The sequence below is a fragment of the Vicugna pacos genome, chromosome 21 (assembly GCF_048564905.1).
Source record: "Vicugna pacos chromosome 21, VicPac4, whole genome shotgun sequence".
Classification (NCBI taxonomy): Eukaryota; Metazoa; Chordata; class Mammalia; order Artiodactyla; family Camelidae; genus Vicugna; species Vicugna pacos.
Window position 1 is genome coordinate 5,643,028 of NC_133007.1, and position 24,046 is coordinate 5,667,073.

Sequence of the window (24,046 nt, forward strand, 5' to 3'; positions counted from 1 at the left end):
TGGGTTGCGGTATTTGTCAAATTTAGTAAGATATCCAAAAAAGATTTCCAAACTATAAAGCACTATAAGAATTTGTTTTATGTTTATCTTTAAAACATACTGCAATTTTCCTTCCCATTGTCACAATAATAGACTACAGGATCTTTTTTTTTTAATCAACATCTGTTTGTTCTTCTATTTTTCACTTTAAAGACCAAAATCAAAACCTCTGAACTTCTACTTTTCAACATGAAGGAATCAAAGAATATAGTTATAATTCTAAAGTAGCATCAGAATAGCAAATATTATCCTTACTAGTATTAATGGACTATATACTGAAACAAGGTAAAATATAATACTTTTATTTTGTACTTACTTTGAAGTGTTACCACTGAAATCAACTACAAAGGTTTATTCTGAAAAATGCTACTATGAAGCTGCAGACTCAAATATTCCATCTGAATAACTAGGAAACAGACTGAATTGGAACCTGTGGACAGTTTTATAATATTAATTAGCAACAATTTTTTAAAGACATAGAAGGCTACTGTTTTAATATAAATGAGAAGTTTTAAAATCACCTCCCTTTTAGTGCTTTCAATTACCACATGGCCTTAAACCAAAGACTCAAATAATTTCAAATGGTCACAAATACTATTTAGGAAAAAATTCTTAGATGTCAGTATTTTTAATGTTGTGCACATCAAATTATAGTAAAGAGAACACTAAATAAACAAGAAGCAACCCCTCTGTTTCCATGAACAGCACAATGCATTACAGTAACCGAGCTTATATTCAACCATCAAGTGTGGTTCCCCCATTAGTTCACTTTGTGACAGGTCATTAAAAGTATCTTCATGCTGAACACTGGAATTTGACACAACACTGTAAAATGATTATGAATCAATAAAAAATGTAAAAAAAAAAAGAGTATCTTCAAATCCAATAGTCTCATCATTACCCCTCAAAATATCCAGTGAAAGGTTTGAGCTTGGATGAAATGGAAGACGCTGGACCTGCCGTGCTGCCTTGAATTCCATTTGTAACTTTAGTGGAGCAAATAGACCCTGGATGTTTCTCAGTGCGGAAAAGTTCATTTTATCTTGGTTGAGCTGGAAATTTTTTTCTGATAATTCAAGAGGATACTGGGCAGAAGTTCCTTTTTCACACAGGAAAACCCTTTTCGAAGATCATGACTTTCAAAAGGTCCACTTGGTGACAGTTCAGTAACTGGAATACAGTCCTTTAGCTGAGATCCAAGCCCTCTGGCATTCATCTGCAGCTCACTCTGTGCACACCCTCTGCAGGATCTTTTTTTTTTTTTGATTGAAGTATAGTCAACTTACAATGTTGTATCAGTTTCTACTCTACAGAGTAGTGATTCATTTATACATATATATTACTTTTCATATTCTTTTTCATTACAAGTCAGTACAAGGTGTTGAATATATTTCCTTGTGTGATACAGTAGGACCTTGTTGTTTATATATTTTATATGTAGTAGTTAGAATCTACAAATTCTGAACTCCCAATTTATCCCTCCCCACCCCCACTTCCCTCTGGTAAACATAAGTTTGTTTCCCATGAGTCTGTCTCTACTTTATAAATGAGTTTATTAGTGTCTTTTTTTTTTTTTAGATTCCACATAGAAGTGACATCATATGGTATTTTTCTCTCTTTCTGGGCATTATTTTATTCTTTTTTATGGCTGAGTAGTATTCCATTGTATAAATATACCACAACTTCTTTATCTAATCATCTGTCGATGGACATTTAGGTTGCTTCCAGGACTTGACTATCGTAAACAGTGCTGCTATGAACACTGGGTGCACAGACTGTATGATCTTGATCTCCAAGTGTTCCTGTGCTTTCTTGTACATGTATCTTGTCTCAAGCAGCTCTGTTTGTATTAAATGCCTCTGCCCCACCGATGCCATTTATCTGGCTCAGATCTCCTTCTACAAAGGCTCCAGGTCCTAAGATGGGATTTCTTTCCCATTTCCCTATATTCCAGTGGAATGCTGCTGTCAGGCTTCTCAGGGTCTACCTGTCATTAAAGGAGTTACTGTTCCTTAGCTCCTAGATTGCAAGTAATAGGCTTATTCACTTTGGTGACCCCCATGACTCTTAATACAGTGTGGTTATGGCAGAGACTTTCATTGGTTGAATGAGCTCTCATGTCTGGGTGCAAGCTGGAGGCAATTTATGCTCTTTCACTGACATTCTCTGCAAAGAATTGTTCACTTTTCCATCTCTTGTCAACTTCAATTTCTTATATGGGCTAAGCTGGATGAGATGGGCAAAGACCAGCAGCATGACTCCAGGCCTTCCCTTGAAAGTCTTGCAAGAGGCCCCAGCACCTCCCCTTGGACTGACAATGAGATTTCTCATCAACAGTTGTACTACTAGCCTTTGAAGCCTCTGCTGAAACTTGGAGACAAAAGGGTGAATTACAGTTAAGATCTTGTTTCAAGTATTTATTGACTTGAATACCAAAAAGTGGAAAATGACAAGATAGAGTTCCAAATGAGATCTATTGCTCTTGACACAGAAGACTGGCTCTGCTAGGAACAGAGCAGCTGAGGATTCCTTAAGCTCCTTTCTGGAAAAGTCTTCAACCAGAGGACTGGGGAAACAGTGAAGGAAATGACTGTGAAAGAAGAGTTCTTGGGGATGTGGATGTGACAAGACACTTGGAAAAGATGCCCATGCCATCCGGGAGTTTGCAACAAAGCTGAGGACAGTTCTATCCAGGACACTAGGGCCCTTTGGTGACGGGAGGGAACTGTCTCTGCTGGGGGCTGCTTGTGGCAATTCTGAACCTCTGTATTTAAACATCAGTACTGGCCTACAGATCTCCCCCTTTTTTGCCCCCAAACTCCATATCCCAGTAGAAATTCCTGAGAATCTATTTCTCACCAGCTTAGGGACTGGAATGAAGGGGAGAAACGAAAGCAGGCAAGAGGGACACTAATGACCATTACTGAAGCACATACAATGATCTACACACTTGCCTATTACAAGCCACTTAAACTTTATAATTATTCTGAGGCATATACCAAACTAGTCCCATGAAGAAAATGAGACACAAATTATTTAAGAGACTTTTCCCATGAAAACACAGCTAAAACAGACAGGGTAGGTACAACCTGCCGTCCCAAGAACATCCCCGGGACTCCCCTGCCAGGGCTCACCGTGTACGCGCCACCCGAGAGACCACCGCTCATCCCTGTGGGTCCAGATCCCATCTTTCTTAAAAGGATAGCTCACTTCTAACTACCTGTGCACAGCAGTCCTGGGTCCCTCCAAGGCAGAAGCAATTGCTCCTTCCTCAATCTGACAGAACGTTTTACCTCTTTTCCAACATGTCATCTTCCCCTTTCTAATGTGGCCATTTGTGTATATCTCGTTTCCTCTGCTAGAACAAAAAAAATCCTTGCGGGCAATGACAGTGTCTTATTCACCTTGGTATTACGCAAAGCATGTAATAAAAGCAGTAGAGCAAGTTTCTTGCTCGGAGTAGGTATTCAACTCATGTTTGTTGAATGAGGAACACAGAGGCATTGCAAAAGGTGAAATCTCAGGTATGCTGGTATCAGAGCCCCTTGTTTGCAGCTCAGCTGAACGAGATGTGAGGGTTTGCTGTCATCAAGAGCAAACGCTGGCGCAAGTCCAGAGGGCATCTACCCCCTCCTGGCTTCTACTTCAAAGTTCCCCCAAAGTCCCAGTCGCAGCCCTCTTGATCTTTCCCTGTTTGCTCACTAAAGTTGATTTGGAACATGAAAAGACCCAGGACTGAGTATTTCATTCAGGCCAGGTCTTCTTAATCCAGCGACTGTAGACAAAATGTACAAGGAGGGCAGAGTTTATCAGTACGAGGTCAGTGTGTGTAGCACCTGTCTAAACCCTGGACCCTCTGTTCATGGACTTCACCAGCCTTGCTATGCTAAGACTATCAGGAGAAGTAGATTGTGTCTTCTCCTAGAGACATGGTAAGTCTTCAAGGAGTCCCACAGCTCTCCTTCAGTGAAGGGGAAGGTAATTAAGAAATGACAGTTTGTATGAAAACAGTCTTGTCTAGAGTCCTAGGTGTGGACTAAGATGACTGTTAACAGTATCAGCTGTTAACAGTATCATTCTGGTTCTTACTGTGTGCTGGGGACAGTGCCGAGCACCTTCACATGGATTTTCTCTTGTAATGCTCCCCGTCATCCTCTGAGGTGATGCTACAATTGACCCTATTTTTCTTATGAGGAAAGCGCGACCAGGAGAAATACAGTTACTGGACTGAGATCTTACAACCACCAGATGACAGAGAAAGTGACGAAGCTGAGATTCCAACCACGGCAGGGCAGTCCCAGGGTCTGGGCTACTAACCGCCTCATCCTGTTGCTTTGTTAGGCTACCTCAAAATGTGTTCTTAGCAGGCAGGAAAGGCATTAACCAGTAACTGCCGCCTTGGAGGGTGCCGCTCTGAATGAGGTACCAGTGGGTCAGGCCTTGGTTTTTATGAAATTTCATATATAAAAATTCATGTGTTTGAGGAATGAAAGAATAGAGGTTGTCACAGAAACAAGTGGTGCCATGAGAACCCAAGGACAACTCTGCCTACGTGACATGCCCATACGGCACGTCAAGGCTCCAGGACTCAGCAGGACATTTGTAAAGTGTTAATAAGCCGGAGCCGGAGGGGTGAGGGAAGCGGGGACACAGGGGCACAGTAATGTGCTGCCAAACCCAAGTTCCCGTACCTTCCATTCTGACAGACATATCTTCGTTTCAGTGGAAATTTTAATTCTAGTAAATGTAAGTTATTCATTCCTATGGAAATACCTTTAAATGAGGAATTGGGGTCAGGACCGAAAAAAAAAAAGGAATATGCAAGCATAAAATAAAACGCTAAAAATAAGTCCAAATATATCAATGATCCCAATAAATGTAAGTGCCTTAAATTCTTCTGTCAAAGTAATAGATTTTCAGAACAGGTTAACACATAAAGTCAAGCTATATGCTGAGTACAAGATATATGCTTAAACTGAGCACAGAAACGTTGAAAACATAGGCATGAAAGAACACTAGAAAAATAATAAAAGAAAATAGATGTTAGAATACTAACATCAGACAAAAATTAAAGATGAGAAGCACTAACAATTAAAAGGGAAAATATATTTTCTTCTTTCAGTTACATGTAACTCACAAGAGGATATAGCAATTATCAGTTTTACTGCATTAACATTGGGGCAGCTATACGCATAAAATAAAAACTGATAGAAATAGAAGGAGAAATGAACAAATATGGAGTCATAGTCAAAGAACATAACACACACCTCTCAGGAATCTTCACATATATCATATAAAAACTATAGGAATATAAAATCATTAGGTACTTACCACAACATTAATGAAGAAAAACAACATATGTTTAAGAAGCAGAAAAAAATCAACATAAAAAGAGTAATGAAAGAAAAAAGATACAATTTCTTTGAAAATTAAAGTATGTTCATCTAGATAACTTTGGGGTTAAAGAAAAAAAAAACAACAGAAATGGAAAAATTATTCACAAGTGAGTGATAACGAGAGCACCTCATGTATCAAAACCCATGAGATGCAGCCAGAGTGGCCTCAGATAGAAGAGGAGTCTCCTAAGGAAACCATAAATAAACAAAAAGGCAACCTACAGAATGGGAGAAAATACTTGCAAATGATGCAACTGACAAGGGCTTAATTTCCAGAATACATAAATAGCTCATACGACTCAGTAACAAGAACAACTACAAAAACCCAATCAAGAAAATGGGCAGGAGACCTAAACAGACATTTCTCCAAAGAAGACGTCTAGATGGCCAACAGGCACATGAAAAGATGCTCAGTATCACTAATTATCAGAGAAATGCAAATCCAAACTACAGAGAGGTATCACCTCACACAGGTCAGAATGGACATTGTTAAAAAGTCCACAAACAATAAATGCTGGAGAGGGTGTGGAGAAACGGGAACCCTCCTACACCGTTGGTGGGAATGTAATTTGATGCAGCCACTATGGAAAACAGTATGGAGGGTCCTCAAAAAACTAAAAACAGATTTAATATATGATCCAGCAATCCCACTCCTGGGCATATATCCAGAGAAAACTCTAACTTGAAAAGAAACATGCCCCTCAGTGTTCATAGCATCACTATTTACAAAAGCCAAGACATGGAAGCCACCTAAATGTCCATCAACAGACAATTGGATAAAGAAGTTGTGAGATAGATAGATAGATAGATAGATAGATAGATAGATAGATAGATAGACAGACAGACAGATAGATAGATAGATAGATAGACAGACAGACAGATAGATAGATATACACATACACACATGATGGAATACTACTCAGCCATAAAAAAGAATAAAATAATGCCATTTGCAGCAACATGGATGGATCTAGAGATGATCATAGTAAGTGAAGTAAGTCAGACAGAGAAAGACATATATCATATGATATGACTTATATGTGGAATCTAAAAAAAACACAAATAAACTTATTTACAAAACAGAAAGAGACTCACAGACATAAAAAACAAACATGGTTACTAAAGGGGAAAAGGAGTGGAGGAGGGATAAATTAGGAGTCTGGGATTAGCAGATACAAACTACTCTACATAAAATAGACCAACAACAAGGTCCTACTGTAGAGCACAGGGAGCTATATTGAATGGCTTGTAGTAATCTGTAATGAAAAAGAATATATATGTAAATGTATAACTGAATCACTGTGCTGTACACCAGAACCTAACAGAACATTGTAAATCAATGATACTTCAATAAGAAGTAAATAAAGAAAAGAAAAATGGAAAGAATTATACAGTGAGCGCTCGTTTACACACCACCAAAAACAAACCAAAAAACAACCAAAAAGGAAGTCTCCTTGCCATTTCTCCTGAGCCTTCAGGCTCTTTACACTAGAGCTACATCCTTTGATACAATGGCCACTATCCACGTGTGGCTAGTTAAATTTAAATTCACTAAAATTAAAAATTCAATTCCCTAGTTGCACTGGCTACATTTCAAGTGCCCAATAGCCACAAATGGCTAGAAGTTTATAGAAAATTCCTATCTTTATAGAAACAGATTTTAGAAAATTCCTATCTTTACACAAAGTCTTATCTGGCAATGCTTCTCTAGAATTCGCCAGGGAAATTCCAACATGCCACCTTCACCAATGGCCGCCACTAAGGCCAGGTGCCAATTGGCCAACCTAGCAGACTCTTTACAGCATTGTCAGGTGCTCAAGCCACATTTTAAACCTAGAATCTCAGGAAAGTAAACTCATATTGATAACTGTGGCTCACTCAACTCTCCAGTTTCACGTTACATGGTCGAACACCTGTAGAACTCGTTCACATCCACGCTCCCCACACTCTGCCAATTCGGATTGGTGAGTTTACACTCCTTTTGGTGCATTGATTCCTCTCTCACCTCAGACCAGGCCTCGTACATCCTTGTCTGGGCCGTATTGGGATCTACTCTCGTTATGGACGTGGAGGTAGTAAGAGTGGTGGGAACAGGTCCTACAGAGACTAGCATCCGCCTGCGATGGAACGCTCCCAGGTGCGGTCATTGAAGGGTGTTTATGCAGAGGAAGACTTTTGTGCAGGTGGGGAGAGAGGTTTCCTTCATTAGAAAGAGAGGTCCTATGGAATTGGGGAGTTCAGATTTCTCAGCTTCACTTGTTTCCCTGTCCCAGCTCTCTGAGTCCCACGCCTTCCCCGACAAGTGCTCTCATCTTGGCATTAGGGACTGGTGGGGCAAGCGTTTAATTGGCCCTGCCCGTCTACAAGCCATACAGTACAGCACTGGGTTGTTAGCCATATCGGCCCTGCAGTGATAAGAAAGGAAGGATTCCTTTAGACTGGTTATAAAGGCCTTTGAAAGAACTGGACAGTGAAGCCTTCCCCGAGTTACTGGCAGTTTTCTGAGACATACCTAGGGTTGATTCTGACTAACCTGGAACCTCCTGCCTGAACACCTCCTGTCACTGACATATTCTAATATGCACTCTACACATCACTCAGCATGACATTCTCAAATTCTAATAATTCACTAACAAGTGTGTATTTGTACATTTCGTGTGTGTGTGTGTGTGTGTCTTTACTTTTTACTTTTTAAAAAAATTTCTGGGTTTTTTCCCTCTGATTTTTTTTTTGGGTGGGGGTAAGTAATTAGGTTTATTTATTTACATATTTTATTTTTTTAGTGGAGGTGCTGGGGACTGAACCCAGGACCTCGTGCATGCTAGGCACGCACTCTACCAATGAGCTATACCCTCCCCCTACTTCACTTGATATTGTTAGCTTTGTGAGGACAAGATTTTCTCACAGCCTTTAGTAAATTCACGTGCACTGAATTCCCAAGGACTTTCTGGCTCACTCTGACATTTCATGCCAGACAAGGAGCAGTGGCTGAGCCTGGGACCCCTCGAGAATGTGGGGTGGTGGGTGGGGGGCGGCTCTGAGGGGGGTCTCGCTGTGGAGCAGCCGGCCATGAAGGACCTCCGTGGGCTCCTGCGGTCAAACTGAGCTTTCCTCATGAAACTCTTCCCAGGTACTCGGCGTCCATAGACTGTGGCACCGGCCGCCAGTCCTGCTAATCATTCACCACCTTTGGCTTCCTCCTCGGCTGCCTGTGGGCAGTGTCTGGTTTGGGATGGGCGATTCCTATCTTCACAGTCCTGGTCAGGATGTTCATGTTTTAATGAATATCACGTAGCCTTGGTGCCTGGCCAAGGTGGGGCCTGAGCCACCCGGATGGGACCTTAAGTGGGGCTCCTGATCCTCAGATGGGCCACTTTCAGCCTGGCCTGGCTGTTGGCTCAGCACTGCTGTTCTTTCTCCCCTTCTGACCACTGGCTCCCAGCTGCCAGAAATGGCCAAGAGGTGGAGATTACTGTGGTGGTCAGGACGTGAGTGGTGTCTGTTTGTCCCTCCATGTCCACCACGTCCCTTAGACCCACAGCTCTGAGGAGCTGTAGATATCATTGCTAGTGACCTAAAACAGCCTTTTCTGACACTGCCATCCAATCTAGGTAGAATTGGACTACTTAGAAACAGGCGCTGGCTCTTTGCTGATGGTAAATACTTAGTGGAGTAATGGACTTGGCTGCACAGAGGCCACTTCCGCTCAGAGCAGCTCAACAATCCCCCAGAGCAAAGGCAAGAACCAAAGACAGTACCGGAGATTTCCCTTCCCTGGTTTACTCTATTACAGCGCCATGCTCAGGGCTTCCCTCTGCACCTGCTCTCCCTGAGCATTTAGCTCTATAAAGTTTTCTGGGTGTTTAAACCACCAGCTAAAAAGAAAAACATATGGGGTAACAAAATCACTCCTTTCTATGCAGCAATGCCATGTTTCGCTCCCTTTGTCTCCCTCCCTCTTCTCTTCCCTTCCCATCTCTTCCCTTCCCTTCCCATCTCTTCCCTTCCCTTCCCTTCCCTTCCCTTCCCTTCCCTTCCCTTCCCTTCCCTTCCCTTCCCTCCCTTTCTTTCCCCCCTCTCTCTCTTTTTCTCTCTCTCTCTCCTTGGAAAACACAGATGCCAAAGCTTTTTCTCTTCTCTAATAGAGAAACCAAAGCTCTGCTACTTAGGGGGGAATTGGAACCACAATCCTGTTCTCTCTTTTCCCAGTCATCCCCCTCCCCCATTTCACCACCCTGCCTTCTTAAAGCTAGGATTCTACAGCAAAATGTTAACAGTGGTTGTCATCAGGTTCGGAATTGCAGGTGCTTATTTGTCTCTCATTTGTTGCTTATGGATTTTTCCAAATTTGTCTATAGAGGCTACGTATTGGTTTTGCATTAGCTCTGGTGAACTAGCTGCTATGACAAACAACGTGAAGAATATCCATTGCTGAAACAAAAAAAGTATTTCCTGACCACTTGTATTAAAAAAAAAAAAAAAGAGTGTTCCTGAAAGAAGTATAGGCCTCCTAAAAGGAGCGATCCAGGTGACCTGTTCCCTCCTGCTGGGGCTCCGCCGTCCGCAACAACAGGTGGCTCCCAGGTAAGCTGTGATAGTCTGTATACATCCAGAGGCAAGGAAAGTAGCATGGAAGAGTGTGTCAGACAGGATTTCATGACCAGAAAATAATATATATCACTTCCATCCACACTCCATTGCCTAGAACCCAGTTGCAAGTCTGCATCCACAAATATAGTTTATTAGCATACAAAAGAAGAAAAGGAAATGAATACAGTGAATTGCTAGCCCACCTATGCCACACCTGGGTGAGAAAAAGAAAAGAAAGTCAAAGTTAAAATGGAATGAGAAAGTTACATGCCTCTCTATAGCAACCTTAAGTTCTCTCTCTTCTGCAGCATTTTTACATTCAGATTCTCACTCTCCCACGTGCAAGAAGTGACCTTCACACTCAAGGGCGTGGACAGAATAGGCCTTCTGGTATTAAATGGGTGTAGGAAAGGGAAAAGCTAAGGGCTGAGACAGAGCTCAGAGGCAGTGCTGCGGCCTGTAAACTGTCCTCCTCTCCACTAGGGGCGCTGTCAGCATATGCATGCTGCCTCTCTGCCCCACTAACAGCTAATATGGTAAAGACAGACAATTATGCAGAAGACTGTGATGTCAGCATCACATGAATTTCCTCTCCTGTCAGCAAGCCTGTCCCTCCCAGAGAAACTCCTATTCCATGTACCTCTTAAACAATAAACCCAGGACCATTTGTATGCCCAGGGCATGCCCCACATTCCCTGTACCTTGTTCTTTGCCATCCCCTTTAACATGAAGATGCTTGCCTTGGATACAGTCCTTCTAATGCAGCTGAATGCCATCTAGTGCTCAGGACTCTGTCTAACTGTATGTATCAGACACACAGCTGGTGACAATTAGAATAAAGTTGAAGAGCTAATTCATATTAAATATAAGTAGCTCACTAAGTCTATTTGTCTCAACATATCTGCATTTTAATAAGAAATGACACCCTAATGCCCCAAAATTGATCTCAAAGGTGGTTTTTCAGGTTCATCTACTGTCCAATGGAGAGAGTTTTGGGGGCAGGGGAGGGGCTTCCTTGGTGGTCCCCCAAATCTGTCTGTTACAGACAAATGAAGAGGCTGGATAGATGCTCAGTATGTTTAATGTGAGCACACTCCCAAATATTTATTAAGTTTTATGCTTTCAACATAAGACCTAAGATATGAGTAAGGGATCTTAAACCATGTGCAGATGGTGTGGATAACTCAGGCCTTTTCTGGATAGTCTCTGTGTTTCTGCACCTTGTCCATGGCTCCTCTAAGCGCCTGACAGCAGAAGCAAAAGAAAGGAAACCATGAGAGGGAGGGACAAGTGTAACCAGAAACATCTCAAAGGCTCAAACAGACCGCATGAGAGCACATGTTCTTACAGGTGCACACTGGAAAATATTTATCTTCCTCCTTTGGCAGAAGTCACCCAGTCCCCAGTGTACTGGAATGGAATGGAACAGTGAGACCCACCCCACCAAAGGTGTCAGCTCCTGTCCAGAACTTTCCATCCTGCCTGGGAGCAATGGGCAGAGGGAGATGATAAAAGTAAGCAGACATTAGCTCTGCATACACAGCCCAAAACTTGAGGGGCCCTCCAGCGAGAGGTCCTGAGTTTTACTCTTCTCTCCTCCATTAGATGATACATTCTGCTCTGTCCTGTTTCTTGTGTTGCTGGCGGGGAGGTTTTGCCCTCACCAGCTAGAAAATAGACTCCTTAAGAGCAGAGGCTGTCGTATCCTAGGTACCTAATTTGCTCTGCACATTCCTGAAGAATATAATGTTTCCTTCTACACAGTTAATGCTTAATAAAGTCTCATTTGCTTCCAGAGCCTCCCTGCCCTGTCTCTCCTCAGTGTCACATCTGACTGCTGTGTGAGCGCTCAGGGAGGCATCAACGGTCTGAAGTCTGAGTTTTCTAAACAGCAGGTCCACTCTCCTTCTGGTCTGTGTGTAAAAACACTCCACTGAGCTATTTAAAATAGTTTCTCGGGGGAGGGTATAGCTCAGTGGTAGAGTGCATGCTTGGCATGCATGAGGTCCTGTTCAATCCCCAGTACCTCCACTAAAAAAAAAACATGTCTATATATAAATAAATAAAGTAAATAAATTACCGCCCCCAAATAAGTAAATAAAAAAAATTGGACATGTTAAGAAAAACAAAAAAAAAATGAGTTTCTCTGTATATAGTTGCTTCTTATCTCTACATCAGGTATGCCCTGGTAGCTTTCCAGGAGCCTCCATAACTAAGACTCCAATGAGTTGATTTGTCCAAAGACTCAGGGCTGGTCAGAGAAGGCACAGGGACTTAAGCTGATAGGTGAGAACGTCAAGCCCCTGCTTCTGTCATCTGGGCTCCACTGACTTTTCTGCAGAGATGGGGGTGACTGATCCAGACAACAAAATGGGTAGAAAGTGGGTACAGGTCAGAGCGGAGCCTGGGACATGCTGCTTTGACTGTTTCTAATCCCTCTTGCTTCTTCGCACTTGGTTGCTGGGCTCTTTCCCATTGTTTTTCTTCTGGACTTTCATTTTTTTCCCCCATTTTTTAATACAGTCATGATAAGTGATGAAGAAATGCAGAAAACGCTTGCTCATTGCTTAGCAAGTCATTTGTGTCCCAGTTCTAAACAAATCTCTGATAATTAATGAATTTCTCCCAATAGAATACCTCATAAAACATATCTTCTGGTAACATACCTGCACTTATAGAAACATATTTAAATTAAAGTCACTCCTGATAAAAAAAAATTCTCAACATGATTTTAATAGAATTCAACAAACCCACTCTAAAATATACCTGGGAAAGAAATTTAGAGAAGAGCCCAGTTTTCTTATTTTTTTCCCCTAGAAGGAAAATGAGGAATAAATTGACTCATCTCATAATACATTATAAATATTCAATAATTAAAACTGTGGTGTAGGAGCAAGTATCATATGTTGACATTAACATAGTGTCATGTAACAGAGACCCCAGGAACAGAAATATGTGAGAATTAAATAAATGTTAAGAATGGGCTCCTCAATCAATGTGAGGAGTAAATGACTCTATTTGGGGGAAAAAAAACACAGCCTCATACAATACACACACAAAAAAGAATTACAGACAGACTGAGAAGTTAAATATGAGCAATAAGACTAAAAAAGTTTTGAAGGAAATAAAGGAAGATATTTTATAATAAATATATATAAATAAAGGAAGATATTTAATAATAATAGACATGAAAAGCTTTCTTGAGCAAGAAAAAATACTCTGAAAAGATTATCCATTTTATTTAGATTTCCTATAAATAAAAGACACAAAAAAAAGAGATAAAGGGTCACAAGGAAGAATATTTTCAATATATGTAACACACACACACACACACACACACACACAGAAAATCAACACCCAGAATATATAGAGATGTTCAAATATTAACAAAGAAACAAAAAGACAACCTAATATAAAAAATGGCAGAAGATATAAGTAACTGTCTCAGAAGAACAAATGGTTCAAAACAGACAAAAATGTGCTAACCTAAGCAATTTTGAGAAAAAGCAGATTTAAATAAAGTTGGATCTATTTTTCACCAGGTTGTCAAAAATTGTCACAAGAATTGAAAAAACAGTATTACCTATTGCTGAAGAAGATTAGGGGAAAACAGATTATCATACAGTGAAGGTGGCAATTGGTGAAGTGGTCTACCTTTTCTTTTTTTATTTTTATATTTATTTTATTATTTATTTACTTATTTCATTTTTTATTAAGTACCATCAGTTACAATGTGTCCATTTCTGGTGTACAGCACAATGTCCCAGTCATGCATATACCTACATATATCGGTGGTCTACATTTTCTTGAAGGCAGTTTGGCAGAGTGTGCCAGAATGTCAAGCGCATATATCCTGCAAGCAGACAATCCTGCTTCCTGCTACCTGTACTGGACGTCTGTCACGTGAGCCTAACCATATCTTTGAAATAGATTCCCAGCATTTTGGTCAGTTTCCACATGGTCAGGCCTGCCTTCCTGGCAGATTTCTGTTTTTAAAGCCTGGCTTCCCTTGTGGCTAGCTAGGGCACAGGCCTGTGACCAATTGGATATACGCACTTAAGGCTTCAACTCAGAAGTGAACAGTGTAATGAAATTGAATCTGCATGGGGTTTCGCTCCTGTAGCAAGAGCAGTGGGAAAGATGGTAACCTCTGTTCGTCACCAGGCTGAAGTGCCCTGGAGTTTTGAGGTCAATGCCAGGAGCAGCAACCAAAGTCCATTTTGACAGTAAAGCTCTGGACACTTGTCCATCAAACTTAACCTGGAGCATTTCTCCAGCCTCCCTAATGATTCTGTGATCTAACATCTGTTTTAGTAAATTCCTTTCCCTTAAACTAGCTAGAATGGATTCTCACTGTCTGTAGCTAAGAACTCTTATACAGTGTCTATTCTAGAAATACATATTCACACAAAAAAGCACGTACAAGAATGGTCACTGAATCATTGTGTCCATAGGGAACTTTAAATAATGTGTTCACCAATAGGCGAAAGGGTAAATACAACATACAGTACTATGCAGAAGTTAAAAGGAACAGGGACGTTCTGTGTCCTGACATGAAAAGTTCTCCAAGATAAAGTGGAAAAAGTTAAATGTAGACGATATGGGGCATATGATCCAAGTTTTGGAGACAAGCATGTTCGTGTTAACTTCAGAAAGTCTTACATTTTCTCCTGACACTTGTCAAGAATGGTTAGGACCACAGGGCAATCAGGAGATGGGACATCTTGATGGGCGTGGTGACTTGCTTTGGTTAACGCACCCCACAGCAGATTTTATCTCCATTTGAATAATGATCCAGTGGGATTTTAATCTATAACTAACGTGACTCCATAATTTATTATCAAACCTGGACACTGGAGAGGGAAAGGATGCAAAATTAATCCTTCCACTGAAACAACAGGGAAAAACCAAACAACTTCAGACAAATAAGGATCCATGCTTACCCTATCATAACCTAAAAAGAGCTGTGTATCTTCAATCTGCCCCTCCAAATCCATCTTCCATCTCTACCCTTCTCACTTTCCCAGGAGTGTGTCCTGGTCTGTAGCACATCACTGAGCTCCTTTATCCTCTGGCTTTGGGCAGTGCTCAGCCAATGACGTGCCCCCACAGGAGGATGGAAAGAATACTGAGATTAGGGTGTCATTCTCTTAGCTGCTACCCCTGGGGTCAGCTCGGGCTGGCAGTACCCCACCACCACCACACCATCAGTATCGGTTTCCCAGGCTGCCATAACAAATTACCACAAACTTGGTATCCTAAAACAGTGGGAATCTATTCTCTCATAGCAATGGAGCCAGAAGTCCAAAATCAGGGTGTGGGCAGTGCTGGTTCCTCCTGGAGGCCCTCAAGGAGCCCCTGTCTCATGCTTCTCTCCTCGCTGCTGCTGGCTGCTGGCAATCCTTGGTGTTCCTTGGCTTGTGGGTGCGTCCCTCCAATCTCTGCCTCCATCTTCCCATTGCTGTTCCTCTATGCCTCAAACCTCCCTTTCTCTTATAGACTCACCTGCCATTGGTTTAGAGCCCACCCTAAATCCTGGATGACCTCATCTTGAGATCCTTAACTTAATTATATCTGCAAAGACTCCTTTGCCAAATAAGGCCACATTCACAGGTTCTGGGAAATATCTTCTTAGGGGCCACATTCAACCCATGACATTGTCCTTGCAAACACCAGGAATTTCTCCCATCCCATGTCCCTTGTGGCCCAGAGGGAGTAATAACTCCAACTGTTACTCAGCTACCCTGTAATGTCCTTGCACCCTACCCACATCTGTGTAAGAAGCACCTTTATTAAACCTTCCCTGAACTACTCCAGTTCGGGCTGCCATCTGTTTCCTGTTGGGACCCTATCTGAAATACCAGTGGAGTCATTGCGCAGGAGGCCAGAAGCCTTAAGCAGAATTCACTCCCAGATTATTTGGAACAATGACAAGTGAAAATTTTTTACAACTGAATTTCACAAAAATGAACATACAATAAAGAAGACTAATTTATAAACATGTGGGTAATGCATAGTGGGGGGGGTCTTTCAAATTCAATCAGGATGACCAAAAGATTAATTAATTCATTCAAAAATCCTAAAAGAGCTACTATTTTCCAGGTACTATGCAGGAATTAGCAATATAATAATGAAAAAGGTCCAAAGATGTGCACAATTATATTGCAACTTACAGTGATGAATGAAAAGAAGGGTTGGATGGTGTGGTAAGCAGAATTCCATTAGCCCCCATGATCCCTCCCCTGGTGTACATGCTCTGTACAATCCCTTCCTCTTGAATGTGCGTGAAATCAGAGCATATAATGGAATACTCCCGTGATGAGTTACTAATCAGTTGAGTTATGAATTAGTGAAAAGAAAAAAAGACTGTGCTGAATGGCTAGTCAAGTGTGGTCTTCACAAGGGCAATCGTCAAGGAGATGCTCTCCTGTTGGCCTGGAGAACGCAAACAGCCGTGTTGTGAATTTGCAGTGAGGGCCGTGAGGCAAGGGACTGCGAGCGACCTCTAGCTGCCGACAGCCAGCAGGAAGATGGGGGCTTCAGCCCTAGAACTGGAAGGGGCTGAACGCTGCCAACAGCCAGGGGGCTTGCAAGAGGACCCTGAGCCTCAGATGAGAATCACCGCCCCAGCCAACGCCTTGATGTCAGCGCGGTAAGATTTTGAACAAAGGACTTAACTAACCCATGTTGGATTCCTGGCCCATGGAAACCGTGAGATAATGAAATCGTGTTGTCTACGCTCCTAATTTTCTGTTAATTTGTTACACAGCAATAGAAAACTAACCACAGGCGGTATTCGTTTTGGGGTGAAGGTTTACCCAGCGCTGGTCAGTGATGAGGAACGCTGTGTCTCATTAAGGTGTGTGGCCCTGATGCTGGAAGAGCGCATCCAGAATGAAGCATAGGTCCTTATGAGAATGAGAAGCTTCCGGACCATCACGTTCTCGTGCTCTGGGTCTATAATCATAAGGCACCTTTGTGAATTTTCTTTCCTGGGCTCCAGAAACAGTGGCTTGGACAGGACATGAGAATTCTAGACTTCGGGATACAGAGGCAGAGGAGGGAGGTGGGTGGGAGTAATCAGCTTTACCTCTCAGGTAATTTGCACATCAAAGTTGACAGCCTGTGGAATTCATATGAGATTCCAGTGAGCCTGCCGGAGGCCTGACAGACAATGTAGATTAATTAACTGACTTCAAACAGATAAACCCTTAAACCATATGGGCTTAACCCAACAGGAGGTGATTTCTCCCACACTCATAAAATTAAATGCCAGCATTCCTGGTTAGCAGGCAGGATTTCCCCTGGTCTTTCAGAGCCAGACTCTCTCCTTCTTGCGACTTAGTCCTTCTCGAGTACCTCACAATCTTCGGTATTCAGCCGGCAGATACGGAAAAAGAAAGGGTGAAGAATAGGAGAGGTTTCTGTGGGGCACGTCTCTAAGCGCTGTGCGTCTTCCACACACAGTCCCCTGGCCCAGACTCAGTCACTGAGCGGCTGGGCAACAGGGTGCCTGGCTGGGTGGCCACCTCCCAGCCACACTCTACATCGTGGGAGGCGAGTGGTCAGAGACAGATGCATCTCCCACAGGGAATTCCGAAACTTACAGTAGGGTTCCCAAAACACAGAATTAAGAATCCTGCACAAGAGGGCACAAAGGTGAACTCCCAACGTGGGGATGCATATTCTGGTTTGGAAGAGGAATGATCTACGGTGAGACAGACCCAGGAACCTTGAGTTCTGTCCTCAGCCACGGGTGCGAGTTGATACCAGAGCTACAAAGGAAGAAACAGGTATAACCGAGGTCAGTGTGTGCGTCCACCTTGCCACAAGTTTCCAGAAGAAAAAGAGATCCGCAGCTGTTGAAATGTGATCCTCAAAAGTATCTGAAATCTACCCTGCAAACTATGAAACCTAAGTCATGGTTGTGCAATGAGGTATAAATCTCCCATTCTAGGAAATTTCAAGGAGAAAAATGATGAGCTGGTGTGCCGGGAGAAAGAAAGCAAGTAGGTCCTTTCAAACTAAGAAATGAGAAAGCGGCTTTCCATCTCTTGCGGGCTTTGTCCTGGTAAGTCAGTGGCAAACCCCAAGGCTTAGTAACCCTCACCTGAAATAAGATGAAAAGTGTCTGACCCATGAACAAACGGGCTGTCTCTGACCTTGTTCTGATTTCCATGGACGCCCTCCCTGTGTGTTTCTGCTCAAGCCCTCACCTCTGGCTTGCTTTCCTCCTGTGGCATATTTCTGCCTAACGGCAAGGTGAGATGGAATCTCTTTTTGATGATGATTATGACGACAATGCCCCTCTTAAACAGAAAGGAAGTAAGTTAAAAGATGCTTTGGGAAAGCACCGTACTAAAATCCCAGTCATCAAGTTCACAGCATACCTGTCTGGATGCCTTTTCTGACCAAACCATGAACTGTTCTTTTCACTGAAACTTAAAAATTGAGTCAACATGTCATTCTATACTGTCCAAATCTGCATAACCCAATACGTCAGCCACTAGCCACACGTAGCTGTTGAGCCCATAACACGGATTTTTCTAAATTGAGATGTGCTGTTCATGTAAAACGTTAACACTGGAGTTTATAGACTTTACGGAATCTAAAATTCTTCGTTCATAATGTTTTTATTGATTACACACTGAAATTATATTTTGGACAGATTGAGTGAAATATATCTGATTAAAATTCTACACTGGAATTTGACACATTGTAAAATGAATATAACTCAATAAAAATGCTAAAAAAAATTTTAAAAACAAAACAAATAAATAAATAAAATTTCATCTTTGTATGTTTTTAATGTTCCTGTTAGAAAATTTAAAACTACCTGTGTGACATTTGATTTCTATGGAACAGAGGTAGTCTAACCACTTCTCTAGCGTTGTGTGTGTGCTTGACTGTGTGTACAGAGGTGCGTGCCTTCAAATTGTTAAGTTCTCTGAGAATAAGAACTATGTCATATACTCATTATGTTTGCCTCATGCACCCAGTAGGATCCACAGCCTTTAGTAAATTCACGTGCACTGAATTCCCGAGGCCTTTCTGACTCACTCTGACATTTCATGCCAGACAAGGAGCAGTGGCTGAGCCTGGGGCCCCTCGAGAGTGTGGGGTGGTGGGTGGGGGGCGGCTCTGAGGGGGGTCTCGCCGTGGAGCAGCCGGCCATGAAGGACCTCCGTGGGCTCCTGCGGTCAAACTGAGCTTTCCTCATGAAACTCTTCCCAGGTACTCGGCGTCCATAGACTGTGGCACCGGCCGCCAGTCCTGCTAATCATTCACCACCTTTGGCTTCCTCCTCGGCTGCCTGTGGGCAGTGTCTGGTTTGGGATGGGCGATTCCTATCTTCAAAGTCTTGGTCAGGATGTTCATGTTTTAATGAATACCGTGTAGCCTTGGCGCCTGGCCAAGGTGGGGCCTGAGCCACCCAGATGGGACCTTAGGTGGGGCTCCTGATCCTCAGATGGGCCACTTTCAGCCTGGCCTTGCTGTTTTCTCCTCCTCTGGCCACTGGCAACCAGCTCATGGCCTCCAGGAGCAACAGGGGAGAAGAGTGTGGGAGCTGGAGAAAGCTCCACTGCCCCCACCTCACTAGCATCACAGCCTCAAAGTTCTAGAAGCAACATTAAGAGCCACCAGACGCAGCCCCTCTTGAGGCCTACAGGCCCCAGGCTTCCCGTCCAGCCCTGCTGATGCGCGCAGAGCAGCAATGGCCCCTTTGCTCCTCCCAGAGCAAAGCCAGGAAGCCAGGAGCACCGCTGAGGCTCTCTCCTCCGATGCCAGGGGTGCCACTCACATTCTCCCTTTGAATCACCTCACTCTGAGTGTGGAGCTTTACAGGTCCCTCCAACTGTTTCACTAGCTCGCCAAAAGGGAGACAGAAAGACACATGCTCACTCTGTGCAACAGCATTCACATCCTTTACTTTCACTTTAATAGTTAAGTTCAACACTAATTTTCTTCAGCTGAGGGGTGTGAAAATCAAGGGAAAGGGGGAATTAGAACCTAGATTTCTGACTTCCAGTCGGTGCATTTTCCACTTCATGCTGCCTCCTGAAAAGTGTGTTTCCACGCGTCAGTGGTAACAATGGTCACCTCCAGATTATGGGATTATTAATGATTTGCTAATGTATTTTAGCTGAGTTTTCTAAAGTTATTATACATTAATTGAATTTTTAAATAAATACCTAAAGTTAAAATTTTAAATAAGCAAATTTCCTCAGAAAGCTGAATTAAGCTTTGTTTTTCTAACCAACCTTTACACTCAAATCCCTAGCCCCACCAAATCTCTCAATAGCAAAAAGAAATCGGAATCACTGCCATCCTCAAGAGCAGAAAGAAATCTAATTTTTTCTGGAATTAAGTAGACTTGAGAAAGAGTAGGTACCTGGGTAGGAGTGAGGTCTCAGAGGCAGTGCTGTGACCTGGATGTAAGTTCTCCTCCTCTCCACTAGGGGCGCTGTCGGCATACAGGTGCTGCCTCTCTGCCCCAGCATTGCTTGTACTGTGAGGGCAGATGATTATGCAAAGACTGTGGCGTCCAAATGGTTCATATTGAGCAGTGAACTTTCTCCTCCTTCAGCATAATTTTCACCCCCGGAGAAACTCCCATTTCGTTTACATCCCACAACAAACCCACAACCGTTTGTGGGCGTCACATCCCCTGTACTTTGTTCTTCTCTGCCTTTCACCCAGGTGGCTGTTATCCCGTGCCTAGGACTGTCTTCTGAGATGCTAGGCGCTAGGGGAGTGATAGACAAATGAAGCCGATGGGCTAATTCACATTAAAATACGAACGGCCAACAACAGCTCACTGGAGTCACTCCTGTCCACCGCATCTGTGTTTCACGGGCTTCATCTTAATCCTTTATATCTGTTAGGGACAGATCATGGGAATACGGGTTTCTTATGGATATCAGACCCTACGCATTTGTAGCGAAGAAGTCTTGGAAGGCTGTGTGATGGTCATTTCAGCTCAATGCGGCAGCAGTCGGGAAGAAGCCTATCACACAAAGAGCAAGGACAAACTGAGACCTACCAAGATGGCTGCGGCCAGTGTCTGCCTCTCACCAGCTCCTACGTCAGTGCCTGGTGGCCCAAGGGAGAAGCTCGCGCCCTTCCCACTAAGAGCAGCTGAGGGAGCTCTAGGCCTGGCTGCCCATGCAGGGAGGTGAGCCAGCGAGTCAGTAACTGAGGGCCCGAGCTACGGTGGCTCCTGGCCCCCGACCCCTTCAGAGTGTCTTAGGCTGCTGCTTCCCTTCCACCTTCAGACCCTCACGTAAGCGTCTCTTGTCGCCAACTCCACCTGGAACCACACAGGGAAGGGCACTCCTCAAACACAGCTCAAGCTTGGTTAGGTTGACACAGCGCAAAAACTACCACTGTCCTAAAATAAATGCCGAAAGGTAGCTTTTCAGATCCATTTACTGGGCAGTGGAGATGCTGAAGTGGGGGAGGACACAGGTGGGGATGTGAAGAGGGAAGGGGAGGTGAGGGAGGGAGCTTTCTTGGTGATCCTCAGAATGGGTCTATAAGAGAACAGGAAAGCCAGATGTGAAATATGTATTACATGCTCATATATCCAAATGTTTTTAAGTATATGTGTCCAAAGAGAGAACCTTGCAATTGGGCCAAAGTTATGTCTGAGAAATACTGAGGGGCAGTCACGGACCTGTGCGTGCCCAGGCTTTCCCTGGAGACCATGGCAGCCCCTCCCCCATCCCACGCCCTTCTCTCCTCCTCTGAGTGCTGGGAGCCATGGGAGAAGGGGACAGATGTGACCAGAAGCACCACACCGGCCCTAGAGGGGAGCCCCCAAAGGCACATTCACCAACTTTCTTCTTTGGCAGAAGCCAGTTAGGTCCCAATGTCCCAGAACAGAATGGAATAATGAGGCTTTATGCCACCAAAGTCAGAGGTCGCTTTCAAGAAACATTTCCTCTCTGTGGGGGAGCAGTGGGTGGCATGAAATGATAAAAGTTGGTGGAAGGCAATTCTTGCTGAAGTCCAGACCTTGGCGTGGCCCCAGAAGGTGTGGACGTGCCCGAGTTTTGCTCTTCTCGCCTTCGTCAGACAGATCTGTAGTTCAATGGGAACCTTTGTCGGTCACGTGTACCCCGGGCTGTTTCTACTCTCATATGGACTTTATCAAGCCGTCGTGGTCTCCAAAGCCGTGATATTCAATGACTCTCTCCTGCATCCTTCATCCCCTCCCGGGAACAAGGGGAGATGGGCCAGGCTGTGGCAAGCATCCTACGGAGGTTTGCTGAAGACGCTGGCTGGCTCCATCCTGATAGCTTACGAGATCAGCTGCGTCAAAGGGGGGCTGATACTGATGAACAGGGAGCTGCCCCCGAGGTTCATGTACGCCAAACAGTGGCAGCATCTCACCATGTTCGTCCTCCTCACCCTCCACGGCTTTGTAGACGTCACGAGCAGGAACCTGCTGCCTCAGCGCTGTCTGCTCCTAGAAAAAGGGACCCTGGTGCTGACTTGCTACGTGCTCCTGCTGCTGCTGGTGTCACACATCCAGGACTCGGAAGGGGTGGAGCTGCAGACTCACGCTCTGCTCATCTTGGTGGTGGCCCTGCTGACGCTGCTGCTGACGGCAGCGCTGTGGACTCCGGCCACGGCTCAGCTCTCCGTGATCGAGACCTTTCTGTTTCAGATGATGGGCTCCTGGCTGATACAGGCGGGCTTCATTCTATACAAACCAGTCACCGGCTACCCGTGGCAGGACGATGACATCAATGACATCATGTTTGTCACCACCTTCTTCTGCTGGCACGTGATGGTCAACGCTTTGTGCCTGCTGGGGATCTACGGCGTCTCCTGCTTTTGGTACCATTGTTACCGTCCCAGCGTGAGGCTGACCGGGTCCAGAGATGCTCCATGTCACACGAGCGCAGTGGGGCCCGTCTACAAACTGCTGCAGGAGGTGGAGCAGTCAGAGAAAGAGGACCAGGCTCTCCTCCTTCCTCAGAGCTCTGCCTGAGACCGGGCCTGCGCTGCCGGGCACGCTGTCCACCCCTCTGCCTCCTTGCGGTTCTCTCCGACGCGTGCATTGTACCCTCTTTGGTCCCCGGTGAAGGTAATGGCCATGCAGGAGAGCCTGGTCTCCATCTGCTGGCACATCTCCTGTCCCTGAATCTCTAATCTCCGAGGAGACAAGAAGGGGACACTGGCGGGATTGGTCGGGGGCTGGGGGTAGGGAGGGGGGAGAGGCAAGTGAGCAAAGAGAGCCACGAGGGGAAGAGAATGCAGCAGGGAGGCCTTTGAAGGGAGCTGAGGAGAGTCCAGCAGCCATGCCGTCACCAGGTGCTTCTCCAGCCTTTTACCTGAGGGAACACTGATTTCTCACACTCAAAACTGGAACCATTCAAATCTCATCCCAACAAAGAACAGGGGACACTTCTGTTTGCGCACCAAAGTGGCGCCACCATGTGGAAGTAGCATGAACCGAATTTATAATTAATTTATACAGGTTGAAAATGTTTTGCTCTGCCCCAGTTTTTAAGCATTGGCTTCACTTCAAATTCAGATTAATAGGGTGAAACTTCATTAGAGCTATGGCAACATTTCAAATTTGCAGATTGTAAATTTGTATATAATTCAAATGCTCAATACTGCCCCAACTTCATATTTTATTGCTCCTGTTCCAGCCAAAACTTAGGTATTGCTCCATCACTGCCACTGCACACAGAATTTACTAGATCCTATCCTTGGGTCTTTGCAAATTTCACTGCCTTGAATCTCACAGAAAGCCATCCCACCATCACACTGTTGCCATGTGTTTGGCACCCAGCATAAAACCCACCTTCACCCTGACCCCACTGAGCACCCTCAAGGAGGCCTTCTCCAATATTCTTACTGACTGCTTTGCTCTGGAACGCCTAGGCACTTAGAGTACATCCGCCTTGTTAATTTGCTCAGACAGCTGACACATTTTCCTTTGTTCTGTTTCTGAAATAATTTTCCCTGAGGAGGTTTTCTTTCACATCCCAGTTACATAACCC

At 44.0% G+C, this 24,046-nt stretch overlaps 1 protein-coding gene and 1 pseudogene across 1 annotated transcript; one reads left to right on the top strand and one right to left on the bottom strand.

Moving 5' to 3' along the window:
• Window positions 1-687: 687 nt before the first annotated feature.
• LOC140688157 (proteasome maturation protein pseudogene) lies at window positions 688-1,255 on the bottom strand (annotated as a pseudogene).
• A 20,864-nt stretch (window positions 1,256-22,119) lies between these two features.
• On the top strand, window positions 22,120-23,025 carry TEDDM1 (transmembrane epididymal protein 1). The gene has a single exon (XM_015245677.2). The coding sequence runs from the start codon at window positions 22,120-22,122 to the stop codon at window positions 23,023-23,025; it is 906 nt and encodes a 301-aa protein (XP_015101163.1).
• Window positions 23,026-24,046: the final 1,021 nt, after the last annotated feature.

Bases quoted from the DNA above. Each gene is read 5' to 3' on its own strand.
- TEDDM1 (XM_015245677.2), top strand. From the start codon at position 22,120: ATGGGAACCTTTGTCGGTCACGTGTACCCCGGGCTGTTTCTACTCTCA.